The 15,241-nt window shown below is 45.7% G+C and overlaps 1 protein-coding gene across 2 annotated transcripts in view; it reads left to right on the top strand.

Moving 5' to 3' along the window:
* Positions 1–15,241, top strand: part of st6galnac (ST6 (alpha-N-acetyl-neuraminyl-2,3-beta-galactosyl-1,3)-N-acetylgalactosaminide alpha-2,6-sialyltransferase) — a 113,397-nt gene that overhangs the window by 488 nt on the left and 97,668 nt on the right. Inside the window, exon 1 of one of the 2 annotated variants that reach the window (XM_070857822.1) lies at positions 1,796–1,822. The exons of the other annotated variant lie outside the window; for it this stretch is intronic. Within the exon in view, the coding sequence (XP_070713923.1) occupies positions 1,803–1,822 (20 nt within the window). The 5' untranslated portion in view covers positions 1,796–1,802. Of the gene's footprint in view, positions 1–1,795; positions 1,823–15,241 lie in introns of those variants that run through there. 2 annotated transcript variants of the gene reach the window in all.

Below are 15,241 nucleotides of genomic sequence, written 5' to 3'. Positions count from 1 at the left end.
GAGCAGCACCCCTCCATTTCCCCATGCAGGCTTTACAATGCACGGTTCTGTCTGCGCCGGGGTACTTTTTCATACTTGCTAACATGTTGTATCAATTGTGTGTCTTTTTTTTTTGTTTTAAAAAGAAACCTTACACATGTAATTTATTTACATCAATCTCACTCAAAGCATTAGGTCCACATCTTGCTGGCGTTTTCACAGAAGGGTCACAGCCTAAATGTATTTAGGGAGGAGAATCTGTCCGATCCGTGCAGTGCTGTGGTCACATTCCAGCTTGCGTGCACTGTCCAATTTTAGTCGCTCGACCACAAGACTGGGGGCAGTGGGAAGGAGAGCTGGGAGCTTGATTTGTGAAGAAAGACTAGAAGGTAACGGAAGAAAGACTTGCATTTCTATAGCCCCTTTCATGAACACCGGACTTCCTGGAGCCCTTTGAAACATAGACAGTAGGTGCAGGAGTGGGCCATTCGGCCTAATTAAGTACTTTGCAGCCAATTAAGTTCTTTTTGGAGTGTCGTCACCACTGTAACGTAGGAAACGTGGCAGCCGATTTGCGCACAGCAAGCTCTCTCAAACAGCAATGTGATAATGACTGGATAATCAATTTTTTTTTAAGTGATGTTGATTGAAGGATACATATTGGCCCAGGACACCGGGGATAACTCCGGTGATTAGAATCAGGGAGGCTCAACAGAGCAGAATTAGAGGAGCGCAGTCATCTCGGAGTTGTGGGGCTGGAGGAGATTGCAGAGATGGGGAGGGGTAAGGCCATGGGGGTGGGGGATTTGAAAATAAGGATGAAGATTTTGAAATTGAGGCGTTGCTTAACCGGGTGCCGGTGTAGGTCAGCGAGAACAGGGGTGATGGGTGAGCAGGACCTGGTGCGAGTTAGGACAGGGGCAGCCGAGTTTTGGATGACCTCAAGTTTACGTAAGGTAGAATGTGGGAGGCCAGCCAGGAGTGCATTGGAATAGTCAAGTCTAGAGGTAACAAAGGCATGGCTGAGGACTTCAGCAGCGGATGAGCTGAGGCACGGGTGGAGACGAGTGATGTTACGGAGGTGGAAATAGGCGGTTTTAGTTATGCTGCGGATATGTGGTCGGAAGCTCATTTCAGGGTCAAATATGACACCGAGGTTGTGAACAGTGTGGTTCAGCCTCAGACAGGAGTTGGGGAGAGGGTTGGAGTCAGTGGCTCGGGAACGGAGTTTGTGGTAGGGACCGAAAACATTTCGGTTGTCCCAATATTCAATTGGAGTAAATTTCTGCTCATCCAGAACTGCATGTCGGATACGCAGTCTGACAATTTAGAGACCGTGGAGGGGTCGAGAGAAGTGGTGGTGAGGTCATCTCCAACATGATACTTCGATGCCAACAGTGACAGTAGGACGAGGAAGCAGATGAGAATGAGAGTGGGTTCAAAAGGGCAAAAGACCAATTTAGGATTCATGTCAGGAAGTTCTTGTTGACATAAAGAATGATCCACCCATGGAATGCAACACTGGTTACAGAAGTATAGGTAAAACGTTTGGAATAATTTAACAATAGGATGCTGTAATGGGGCTGGGGTGGTGTTTGTAGCTTTCTTTACTTCATGGATTAGCTAACTAGTCTTGCTTGGCTATGCCTGTCTTTTGGTACAACAGTGATGTCCAGGTGGTTGGCAGCGGAAAGAACGTGCGGCAAACCAATCCCACCCACCTTTTCCCACAATGACTATCTGTCCAACTGTGACGGGGACTGTGGTTCTCATATTGGACTGTTCAGCCACCTAAGGACTCACCTTTTAGTGAGGGACTGCCTATGATGATGATGATGTCCAGGTGAGGAACTGGGTGTTTTGGATGATAGACAAGACTAAAACGCGGGCGTGCACTGTGTTGGTGATGAGTATTAAGAGTGCCTGATATTCAACTGGCAGGCTTACAAAAAAAAAAAGTCTATTCTGTTGGAGCAACTCCTTTAATAACTTGTGTGTGTCTACTCCAGTTACTAAGCGGAAAGTATAAAACAATTAAACATTAAACATTCTTGGTCAGCTCCAGTTGCAATCACAGTTGTGGGAGGCAAGAGGGACTGGAGTGCATCGTTACCCCCAACAACCAAATTTTAATTTGATTTTATATGTTTTAAAGTTTAATTTGTTTTAATTGCCGGTTTTAGTGTCCCCCTCCCCTTTTATAGGGGGCACTTGTAAAATATACCATTTTAATGCCCCCCCAAAAAAATCACAAAAAAAACACACAAAAAAAAGAGGGTAGTTAAGTGTCTGGAGTGTCCCCCAGATCGGGGGGCACTTGATCTAATGTTTATTTTGTCCCTCAAAAGAGTTGTGGGAGGCAAGATTTTGATTGAGGGGTGGGGGGGGAGGGGAAGGAACTGAGCAAGTATATGATGTATCAAGTAGTTTTTCTACATTGGAAACAAAAAAAGTACCATTTCCGTTTCTTAATTTGTGTTAATCAGATAAGAGTATTTTATACTGGCCAAGTGCCAGGAACAAATTCAAACCAGTTTGCAGCAATATCAGGGTGATTAATGTACATTCTCTGTTTTGGAAGTGGTCACGTTACCTGTTGCTGCAGAAATAACAGGATACTCGGCAACAGGAAGCCAATAAATATCGTAAATAACCGCAGCTGAGCTCCCCCGGTGGCGCCTTGTGTAAATGCACCACTTGGTTTGAGACTGGGCGCTTTGGGATGAAGAATGTGGCAGGTTTGATTCCTGGTCTGTGTTGCACCAGCTGAGTCTCAGCCAGGAGGGAGGGAGGTATCAGTCAGGATTCCTGCCCCTCAGTGCGACCCAGTGACTCCTGTAGCCAAGTGTACTTTTCGGGAACGTTGGGTGAGGGTAGGATCGAGCATGCCTGTGACCACGTACAGTAGGCACTTCAAGTCACTGGAGAAATACCACCAACGATGTCTCCGCAAGATCCTACAAATCCCCGGGGAGGCCAGACGCACCAACATCAGCGTCCTCGTCCAGGCCAACATCCCCAGCATTGAAGCACTGACCACACTCGATCAGCTCCGCTGGGCAGGCCACATAGTTCGCAGGCCAGACACGAGACTCCCAAAGCAAGCGCTCTACTCGGAACTCCTTCACGGCAAACGAGCCAAAGGAGGGCAGAGGAAACGTTATAAGGACACCCTCAAAGCCTCCCTGATAAGGTGCAACATCCCCACTGACACCTGGGAGTCCCTGGCCAAAGACTGCCGTAGTGAAGGAAGTGCATCCGGGAGGGCGCTGAGCACCTCGAGTCTCGTCGTCGAGAGCATGCAGGAACCAAATGCAGGCAGCGGAAGGAGCATGCGGCAAACCAGTCCCACCCACCCTTTCCTTCGACCACTGACTGTCCCACCTGTGACAGGGATTGTGTCTCTCGTATTGAACTGCACAGTCACCTAAGAACTCCTGCTAAGAGTGGAAGCAAGTCTTCCTCGATTCCGAGCAACTGTTGATGATGATGATGATGATGACTGCCGAGGAACCTGACATCGCACACCAAGTCCCGTTCGTGTGTCGCCCCCTCCCAAGCTCACCTGCCCGTCCATCTACGACTCAATTTTTAAATTCTCATCCTCTTGATCAAATCCCTCCATGGTCCTGCCCCTGCCTGTCCCTCTAACCTCCTCCAGCCCTATAAACTCCCTGAGAACTCTGCATTCCTTCAATTCTGGCTTCTTGTGCATTCCCCCATTCCTTAGCCCCATTCTATAAGAACATAAGAAATAAGAGCAGGAGTCGGCCATTTGGTCCCTCGAGCCTGCTCCGCCATTCAATAAGGTCATGGCTGATCTGATCTGATCTTGGCCTCAACTTCACTTTCCCGCCTGCTCCCTGTAACCCTTGACTCCCTTATCATTCAAAAATCTGTCTATCTCCACTTTAAATATATTCAATGACCCAGCCTCCACAGCTCTCTGTGGTAGAGAATTCCAAAGATTCACCACCCTCAGAAGAAATTCTTCCTCCATCTCCGTTTTAAATGTGTGACCCCCTTATTCTAAAACTATGCCCCCTAGTTTTAGATTCCTCCATGAAGACATCCTCTCTGCATCTACCTTGTCTAGCCCCCTCAGAATCTTGCACGTTTCAATAAAATCACATCTCATTCTTCTAAACTCCAATGAGTATAGGCCCAACCTGCTCAACCTTTCTTAAGAAAACCCCTTCATCTCCGGAATCAACCTTGTGAACCTTCTCTGAACTGCCTCCAAAGCAAGTATATCCCTCCTTTTTAAATAAGGAGACCAAAACTGTACGCAGTACTCCAGGTGTGGTCTCACCAACGCCCAGTATAGTTGTAGCAAGATTTCCCTACTTTTATACTCTATCCCCCTTGCAATAAAGGCCAACATTCCATTTGCCTTCCTGATTACTTGCTGTACCTGCATGTTAACCTTTTGTGTTTCATGTACAAGGACCCCCATATCCCTCTAACGCAGCATTCTGTAATCTCTCCCCCATTTAAATAATTTTTTTTTTTCCTACCAAAGTGGATAACCTCAAATTTTCCCACATTATACTCCCATCTGTTAAATTTTTACCTACTCACTTAACCTATCTATATCCCTTTGCAGATTCTTTGTGTCCTCTTCACATCTTGCTTTCCCACCTATCTTTGTATCATCAGCAAATTTGGCTATACTATACTCGGTCCCTTCATCCAAGTCATTAATATAGATTGTAAATAGTTGAGGCCCCAGCATCGATCCCTGTGGCAGCCCACAAATTACAGTTTGCCAACCTGAAAATTACTCATATATCCCGACTCTCTGTTTTGTTAGTCAGTCAGTTCTCTATCCATGCTAATATACTATCCCCAACCCCTTGAGCTCTTAACTTGTGACGTAACCTTTTACGTGGCACCTTATCGAATGCCTTCTGGAAATCCAAATACATCACATCCACTGGTTCCCCTTTATCCACCCTACTGGTTACATCTTCAAAGAACTTTTAGCAAATTTGTCAAACATGATTTCCCTTCTCATGAAACCATGCTGACTCTGCTTGATTGTACCATGATTTTCTAAATGTCCTGCTACTACTTCCTGAATGATGGACTCCTGCATTTACCCAACAACAGATGTTAGGCTAACTAGTTTATAGTTTCCTGCTTTCTGCCTCCCTCCGTTCTTGAATAGCGCGTTACATGTACGATTTTCCAATCCGCTGGGATCACCCCAGAATCCAGGGAATTTTGGTAGATTACAACCAATACATCCACTATCTCTGCAGCCACTTCTTTTAAGACCCTAGGATGCAGGCCATCAGGTCAGGGGACTTGTTCACCTTTAGTCCCATTAGTTTACCTAGTGATTGTTTTAAGTTCCCCCCCTCCCTATTACCCCTTGATTATCTATTATTATTGGGATGCTTTTAGTGTCTTCTACCGTGAAGCCCAATGCAAAATATTTGTTCAAAGTCTCTGCCATTTCCCTGTTCCCCGTTATTAATTCCCCAGTCTCATTCTCTAAGGGATCAATGTTTACTTTAACTCTCTTCCTTTGTATATACCTGTAGAAGCTTTTGCTGTCTGTTTTTATATTTATCGCTAGTTTACACTCAATCTATCTTTCTCTTTATTTTTTTTTTAGTTGTCCTTTGCTGGTTTCTAAAAATTTCCCAATCCTTCCACTAATCTTCGCAACATTGTTTGCCTTTGTTTTCAATTTGATACCGTCCTTAACTTCCTTAGTTAGCCACGGATGGTTCATCCTTCTCTTAGAGTCTTTGTTGCTCACTGGAATATATCTTTGCTGAGAGTTATGAAATATCTCCTTAAAATATCTGCCATTGCTTTTCTACCATCTTACTTTCCCAGTCCACTTTAGCCAACTCTCTTTTTGTAGTAGCCTTTATTCAAATTCAGGACACTAGTTTGAGACCTAGTTTCTCGCCCTCAGAATTTGAAATTCAGTTTATCATGCTATGATCACTCTTCCCTAGAGGATCCTTTAATGATCCCTAGAAGATCATTCATTAATCCTATCTCATTACACATTATCAGATCTAAAATAGTCTGCTCCCTGGTTGGTTCCCAACCATTGGTTCCTCCAATACCTTGTACAAATGAGTGTTGGTGTACCAGATAGTGTGTCAGCAGGCTGTCGATTGCTGCTTTTTCTTGCTTTTGTATCTGTTTGCATTAGGAAATCAGCTTTGGAATGAATCTTGCATAAGAACATAAGAATTAGGAGCAGGAGTATACCATTCAGTCCCTCGAGCCTGCTCTGCCATTCAGTAAGATCATGGCTGATCTTCTACCTCAACTCCATTATCCCCATATCCCTTGGTTCGTATCCAAAAATCTATCGATATCTGCCTTGAATATACTCAATGAGCATCCACAGCCCTCTGGGGTAGAGAATTCCAAAGATTCACCACCCTTTGAGTGAAGCAATTTCTCCTTATCTCAGTCCTCAATTGCCGTCACCTCATTCTGAGACTGTGACCCCAATTTCTAGACTCCCTAGCCAGTGGAAACATCCTCCCTGCATCTGCCCTGTCAAGCCCCTTAAGAATTTGATATGTTTCAATGAGATTATCTCTCATTCATCTAAATTCTTGGGAATATTGGCCTAGTCTATTCAATCTCCTCATAGGGAGATCCCCTCACCCCAGGAATCAGTCTGGCGAACCTTTGTTGCACTCCCTCTAAGGCAAGTTTATCCATCCTTTGGTAAGGAGACCAAAACCGCTACCCCTCTCCCCCCCCCCCCCATCGTGATCGGATGCCCTTCCACTGTCCTCCCCGGCTCCACCCCACCACGTTCTCCCCAGCCTGTGATCTACTCCACACCCCCGACCGCCTCCCCACCACCCATCCATGTCCTCCCTGACCTGCAATCTTTTCCATATCCTCCTCCAACCCCAATGCCGTTCAATTCGGCACGACCTGAGGGAAACACGACTGCTAAACTGCACCCACCTCCCCGTAAATATCGGGGCCTAAGACTCAGTATGGATTAGTAAATTGTTCAATGTCCTTAAATGTGCAACCTTTAGGAAAATTTAGCTATTAAATTTAAAAGAAAAGGTTTGTGTCCAGGGTTCAGAATAATCTGTCCATAATTCTTGTTTTTCTATCCATGGTTCATTCTGTGGTTACTTCAGTCAAAACCAGCCACAATCTGTTTGTGCTTGAGGCGGAATATTATGATTTGAAAGGGGGAAGACAGCCCATTGTAAATCCGCTCACTATTTGGATAGCTGTTATATAACTCTGTTGCATGGGAGTGGTGTGCTGCGCTGATGAAGGTGCCATCTTTCAGATGCAATGTTAAAACAAAGGTCCCATCAACCTCCTCTGGTGGATATAAAAGATCCCATGGTAACATTCAGAGACGAGCAGGGGAGTTATTCTGGCCAATATTTATCTCTCAAAACAACACCACCAAAATCAGATTATGTGGTCATTAATTTCATTCACGTGCATCAGTTGACTGCCACTTTTCCCCACGTTGTAACCGTGACCACGAAATGCAAAAATACCCATTGACTGTGGTATGCTGATGTCACGAAGGGCACTAATAAAAATGAAAACACAACTTGCATTTATATAGCGCCTTCCACAACCTCAGGACATCCAAAAACATGTTTTACAGTACAGTCACTGTTGTAATGTAGCAGCCAATTTGCGCACAGCAAGCTCCCACAAACAGCAATGTGATAACGACCAGATCATCTGTTTTTTTTAATATAATGAATATGGGATAAATAATGACCAGGACACCAAGGATAACTCCACTACAGTTCTTTTGAAATAGTGCCATGGGGTGTTTTACATCCACCTGAGAAAGCAGACGGGGCCTCAGTTTTAACATCTCATCTGACAGTGCAGCACTTCCTCAGCACTGCAATGAATTAGCCTAGTTCTTAGTGCTCACGTGGGACTTGAACCCACAACCTTCTGACCGACAGGCACGAGTGCTACCCACTGAGCCACAGCTGACATTCTATAAATGCAAGTTAATTCTGCCTTTCTGTAGCATAATGAAAGGCTTTGAGCATTACGGCAAGATGTGCCTGTCTCACAAGTAAACATTTGGTGGAACTTTGTACTTCCTTGGTTGTTCATGCATGTCCATAAATAGAATTTTAAATTGTGTCCAACTCGTTGCTTTGCTGGTCTACTATTGCCAGTACCCTTAAAAGTATTAACGACTTGGAAGAAGGGACCGAGTGTAACGTAGCCAAGTTTGCTGACGATACAAAGATGGGAGGAAAAGCAATGTGTGAGGAGGACACAAAAAATCTGCAAAAGGACATGGACAGGCTAAGTGAGTGGGCAAGAATTTGGCAGATGGAGTATAATGTTGGAAAGTGTGAGGTCATGCACTTTGGCAGAAAAAAAATCAAAGAGCAAGTTATTATTTAAATGGAGAAAGATTGCAAACTGCCGCAGTACAGCGGGACCTGGAGGTACTTGTGCATGAAACACAAAAGGATAGTATGCAGGTACAGCAAGTGATCAGGAAGGCCAATGGTGTCTTGGCCTTTATTGCAAAGGGGATGGAGTATAAAAGCAGGCAAGTCTTTCTACAGCTATACAGGGTATTGGTGAGGCTACACCTGGAATACTGCGTGCAGTTTTGGTTTCCATATTTACGAAAGGATATACTTGCAGTTCAGAGAAGGTTCACTAGGTTGATTCCGGGGATGAGGGGGTTGACTTATGAGGAAAGGTTGAGTAGGTTGGGCCTCTTTATTGGAGTTCAGAAGAATGAGAGGTGATCTTATCGAAATGTATAAGATTATGAGGGGACTTGACAAGGTGGATGCAGAGAGGATGTTTCCACTGATGGGGGAGACTAGAACTAGAGGGCATGATCTTAGAATAAGTGGCCGCCTTTTTAAAACCGAAATGAGGAAGAATTTCTTCTGAGGGTTGTAAATATGTGGAATTTGCTGTCTCGGAAAGCTGTGAAAGCTGGGATATGGAATAAATTTAAGACAGAAATAGACAGTTTCTTGAGCGATATGGGGTTATGGGAAGTGGAGCTGAGTCCATGATCGGATCAGCCATGATCTTATTGAATGGCGGAGCAGGCTCCAGGGGCCGTATGGCCTACTCCTGCTCCTGTTTCTTATGTTCTTATGTTCTTATTAATCTCATTTGGTTCTGAAAGAAGCCATCTATTTGCTCTTTGAGAAATGTTCTACTTTGAGTATGAAGAGTGCAAGATCTCATTCATTCAGAGGAGACAACATGAGGAGTGCAATATCTCTGCTACTGCATTTTGAAGGATCACAACAGCAAAGAAAAATTTAAATATGGCTATCTATGCTGGCTCGTTGGGGAAGCATTCTTCAACGTGGGAAGAAAATATTTCTGCTATGTGGAGCATTTAAAGAAGGTACCTTTTGATGCTTGTGGCTTGACCTATTGCAGAATTTCTGTTAGGGCTCTTGCACTTGCCTCTGAGTCAGAAGGGTGTGGGTACAAGTCCCATTCCAGAGACTTGAGCATCAAATCTAGGTTGACACTCCAGTGCCCGAGGTGCCGTCTTTCGGATGAGACGTAAAACCGCAGCCCCGTCTGCTCTCCCAGGTGGATGTAAAAGATCCCATGGCACTATTTCGAAGAAGATCACGCAAGTTATCCCAGGTGTCCTGGCCAATATTTACCCCTCAATCAACATCACTAAAAACAGATTATCTGGTCATTATCCCAGTGATGTCTGTGGGAGCTTGCTGTGCGCAAATTGTCTGCCGTGCTTCCCAACATTACAAGAGTGACTGTATTATAAAAAGTACTTCGTTGGCTGTAAAGTGCTTGGTCGTGAAGGGCACTATATAAATGCAAGTTTATCTTTTCATAGGTAACTGATTTTAACTCTTACAAAACACCCTAAACATGTGACCCAGATTTTTTGACAATTTTGTCTGACCAGTTCCTACCTCAATAAATTCTCTCAACTGTTCTGCGATTTTTTTTATTTCCCCTTGTTTTCTTTGTTTCCTCTCGCATGTGTCCTTGATTTACTGCAAATCCACTGTAATTATTTTGTGCAGTGCCTCATTCGAGCTTCAGTTGGCCACTTGTGTTTAGGATTAGGTTGAAATGACTTCAGAACCTTTTTAAAAGCTTCCCCAGTCATTTAGTCGTAACTGTATTTTCTGCACTTTCAAAAGCATTGCCGTTGGGTGCAGGTGGCAAAGAGAATGTTCACTCTTGCTTGAGTAGCTGATCGTGCTTCCCGAAATGCTTCATCAGTTTCCCGTTCCTTCATGTCCCACCTTTGATGCCAATTCAACTAAATGACGCGAATGTTTTTCCTATTTGTTCTGGTTGGCTAGCTCGTTAAGCTGGACATAATGAAATAGGAGAGGCCTGAATTTTACTTTCGAGCAATTTTTCTTTCCAAATCCAAATCTTAAAGGGTTTTTTGAAGTGAATTATTTATTTAAAAAAAAGAGATCAAGTATCTGGGACCCCACAATAGCTGGCTAGTGCCCACTTGAACCATTAGCATTTAAAGGGTCTGCACAGTCACAATGTACTCTACAAGCAGTGTTGGATACGTACGACCCTGACTTGGATCTCGGTGTAGGATTTTCAATGCACTAACCAAGGCCCACACAGAATAGTTGATCCAACTTTAACAAACCGACATGACTAAAAAACGAAACCGAGCCCGAAGGTTGTGGTTTAAAGTCCCCACTCCAGGGACTTAAGCCCATAAATCTAGGCTGATACTCCCAGTGCTGTGCTGAGGGAGTGCCGCACAGTCGGAGGCGCCGTCTTTCGGATGAGACGTTCAACCCAGGCCCCGTCTGCCCTCTCAGGTGGACGTAAAAGATCCTATTCCGAAGAAGAGCTGGGGCGTTATCCCCGGTGCCCTGGCCCATGTTTCATTATACATCATCATCATCATCATCATCATCATGGGCAATCCCTCGAAATTGAGGAAGACTTGCTTCCACTCCAAAAGTGAGTTCTCAGGTGACTACAGTCCAATACGGGAATTACAGTCTCCATCACAGGTGGGACAGACAGTGGTTGAAGGAAAGGGTGGGTGGGGAGTCTGGTTTGCCACACGCTCCTTTCGCTGCCTGCGCTTGTTTTCAGGATGCTCTCGGCGACGAGACTCGAGGTGCTCCGTGCCCTCCCGGATGCTCGTCCTCCATTTAGTGGGGATGTTACACTTTACCAAAGGATGCCCATATTTATCCCTCAACCAACACTATTAAAACAGATTATTTGGTCATTGTCACATTGCTTGCTGTGGATGCAGCATTTCCCACATTACAACAGTGACTACACTTCAAAAAGTACTTTGTTGGCTGTAAAGCGCATTGGAGCATCCAAAGGTCATGAAAGGCGCTATCTAAATTCAAATTCTTTCTGTTTGCTTCTCCTGAGCTCCAAGTAAACTGGGCCAACTTGTTTTTCTCCTCCCCTTATTTGCACAGTGGAACATTTTTGCTTGAACTGTTGGCATTTGTACCAAGCTGCACATTGCAGGCTTCAGCTGCACACTTCACAGCTCCACTGATGACTTTAGGGATACTCTGACTGTTTAAGTGATTCTTCAGCAAAAACGACTAGCATTGATATAGTGCTTTTAACGTAGTAAAAGATCCCAGGACCATAATCCGACAAAAATTGACACTGAGCCAAAGCAAGAGATATTGGACAGGTGGCCAAAAAGGTAGGTTTTAAGGAGCGTTTTAAAGGAGGAGTGGTATGGAGGTTTAGGGAGGGGATTCCAGAGCTTAGGGCCCAGAGTGCCGAAGGCACGACCACTGATGATGAAGTGCTGAAAATCAGGGTCGCACACAAGGCCAGAATAGGAGGAGCACAGATATCTTGGAGGGTTCTGGGGCTGGAGGAGGTTACTGAGATAGGGAGGGGCGAGGCCATGGAGGGATTGGAAGACATAGAAACATAGAAAATAGGTGCAGGAGTAGGCCATTCGGCCCTTCGAGCTTGCACCACCATTCAATATGATCATGGCTGATCATGCAACTTCAGTTCCCCATTCCTGCTTTCTCTCCATACCCCTTGATCCCTTTAGCTGTAAGGGCCACATCTAACTCCCTTTTGAATATATCTAACGAACTGGCCTCAACAACTTTCTGTGGTAGAGAATTCCACAGGTTCACAATTCTGAGTGAAGAAGTTTCTCCTCATCTCAGTCCTAAATGGCTTACCCCTTATCCTTAGACTGTGACCCTTGGTCCTGGACTTTCCCCAACATTGGGAACATTCTTTCTGCATCTAACCTGTCCAATCCCGCCAGAATTTTATGTTTCGATAAGATCCCCTCTCATTCTTCTAAATTCCAGTGACTATAAGCCTAGTCGATCCAGTCTTTCTTCATATGTTGGTCCTGCCGTCCCGGGAATCAGTCTGGTGAACCTTCGCTGCACTCCCTCAATAGCAAGAATGTCTTTCCTCAGATTAGGAGACCAAAACTGTACACAATATTCAAGGTGTGACCTCACCAAGGCCCTGTACAACTGCAGTAAGACCTCCCTGCTCCTATACTCAAATCATCTCGTTATGAAGGCTAACATGCCATTTGCCGCCTTCACCGCCTGCTGTATCTGCATGCCAACTTTCAATGACTGATGTACCATGACACCCAGCTCTCATTGCACCTCCCCTTTTCCTAATCTGTCACCATTCAGATAATATTTTGCCTTCCTGTTTTTGCCACCAAAATTAATAACCTCACATTTATCCACATTATACTGCATCTGCCATGCATTTGCCCACTCACCTAACCTATCCAAGTCACCCTGCAGCCTCTTAGCATCCTGGTCACAGCTCACACTGTCACCCAGCTTCGTGTCATCTGCAGACTTGGAGATATTACATTCAATTCCTTTGTCTAAATCATTAATATATATTGTAAATGGCCGGGGTCCCAGCACTGAACCTTGCGGTACCCCACTAGTCACTGCCTGCCATTCTGGAAAAAGCCCCGTTTATTTCTACTCTCTGCTTCCTGTCTGCCAATCAGTTCTCTATCCATGTCAATACATTACCCCCAATACTATGTGCTTTAATTTTGCACACCAATCTCTTGTGTGGGACCTTGTCAAAAGCCTTTTGAAAGTCCAAATACACCACATCCACCGGTTCTCCCTTGTCTACTAGTTACATCCTCAAAAAATTCTAGAAATTTGTCAAGCATGATTTCCCTTTCATAAATCTATGCTGACTTGGACCGATCCTGTCACTATTTTCCAAATGTGCTGCTATTACATCTTTAATAATTGATTCCAACATTTTCCCCATTACCGATGTCAGGCTAACCAGTCTCTAATTCCCCGTTTTCTCTCTCCCTCCTTTTTTTAAAAGTGGGGTTACATTAGCTACCCTCCAATCCATCGGAACTGATCCAGAATCTATAGAATGTTGGAAAATGACCACTAATGCATTCACTATTTCTAGGGCCACTTCCTTAAGGACTCTGGGATGCAGACTATCAGGCCCTGGGGATTTATCGGCCTTCAATCCCATCAATTTCCCCAACACAATTTCCTGACGAATAAAGATTTCCTTCAGTTCCTCCTTCTTGCTAAACACTCGGCCCCCTAGTATTTCCGGAAGGTTATTTGTGTCTTCCTTAGTGAAGACAGAACCAAAGTATTTGTTCAATTGGTCTGCCATTTCTTTGTTCCCCATTATAAATTCACCTGATTCTGACTGCAAGGTACCTACATTTGTCTTCACAAATCTTTTTCTCTTCACATAACTATAGAAGCTTTTGCAGTCAGTTTTTATGTTCCCAGCAAGCTTCCTCTCATACTCTATATTCCCCCTGCTAATTAAACCCTTTGTCCTCCTCTGCTGAATTCTAAATTTCTCCCAGTCCACCGTCAACCCTTTTAAGTATCATTCGCCAGTCTATCCTAGCCAATTCACATCTCATACCGTCGAAGTTACCTATCTTTTAAGTTCAGGACCCAAGTCTCTGAATTAACTGTCACTCTCCATCGTAATGAAGAATTCTACCCTATTATGGTCACTCTTCCCCAAGGGGCCTCGCACAACAAGATTGCTAATTAATCCCCTCTCATTACACAACATACAGTCTAGGATGGCCAGCTCTCTAGTTGGTTCCTTGACATATTGGTCTAGAAAAGCATCCCTAATATACTCCAGGAAATCCTCCTTTACCGTATTACTACCAGTTTGGTTAGCCCAATCTATATGTAGATTAAATTCACCCATGATAATTGCTGTATCTTTATTGCATGCATCCCTAATTTCCTGTTTGATGCGATCCCCAACCTCACTACTACTGTTTGGTGGTCTGTATACAACTTCCACTAGTGTTTCCTGCCCTTTGGTGTTCCGCAGCTCTACCCATACAGGGCCCAAGTTTCGGGCCGTGCCTAAAACGGCGCAGCACGGACCTGGACGCCCGTTTTTCGTGCCAGAAAGTGCGCCTAAAAAAAACTTACCTATTCTCGGGCTCCCTGCAGGTCCTCTGGAGCCGGGCGCGGCGCAGCACGAGCTGTAGGGGGCGGAGCCAGATCCCTGCGCTGAAAACAGTGCCAGGACCTCTGCACATGTGCGCTACAGTGAGCACGCATGTGCAGTAGCTCCAGGTGCCCAAAGCTGTGGGAGGGGCCCAAAGCACGCAGCCCCTAGCCCTGGCCGAATGGCCTCACCGGTGCTGCGTGAATAAGGCTCCTCCCACCCGACCCGACCTCCGCGACTCTCTTTCTCCCCCCTCCCCCACCCCTGACCTCTGCAACTCTTCCTCCCGCCCCACCACCCACCCCCCCCGACCATCCGCGACCCCCCCCCCCCCCCGAGACCCGACGCCACCTACCTGTAAATCCAGCCCGAGGTCTTGGGGCCCGGCCGTTCAACCTCCTTCTCTCCCTTGCCCCCCCCCCCCACTCTCCCTCGCTCCCCTCCCTCCTCCCCACTTTTCCTCCCTCCCTCCTCCCCCTCCTTTCCTCCCTCCCTCCCTCCTCCCTCCTCTCTCCTTTCCTCCCTCCCTCACTCCTCTCTCCTTTCCTCCCTCCCTCCCCCCTCCTTTCTCCTTTCCTCCCTCCCTCCCTCCTCTCTCCTTTCCTCCCTCCCTCCCTCCCTCCCTCCTCTCTCCTTTCCTCCCCTCCCTCCCTCCCTCCTCTCTCCTTTCCTCCCTCCCTCCCTCCCTCCTCTCTCCTTTCCTCCCTCCCTCCCTCCCTCCCTCCCTCTCTCCTTTCCTCCCTCCCTCCCCTCTCTCCTTTCCTCCCTCCCTCCCTCTCTCCTTTCCTCCCTC

Source organism: Pristiophorus japonicus, chromosome 16 (genome assembly GCF_044704955.1).
Source record: "Pristiophorus japonicus isolate sPriJap1 chromosome 16, sPriJap1.hap1, whole genome shotgun sequence".
NCBI lineage: Eukaryota > Metazoa > Chordata > Chondrichthyes > Pristiophoridae > Pristiophorus > Pristiophorus japonicus.
The sequence above is the reverse complement of the archived record's forward strand: the minus strand, read 5'-3'. Positions and strand labels throughout refer to the sequence as shown.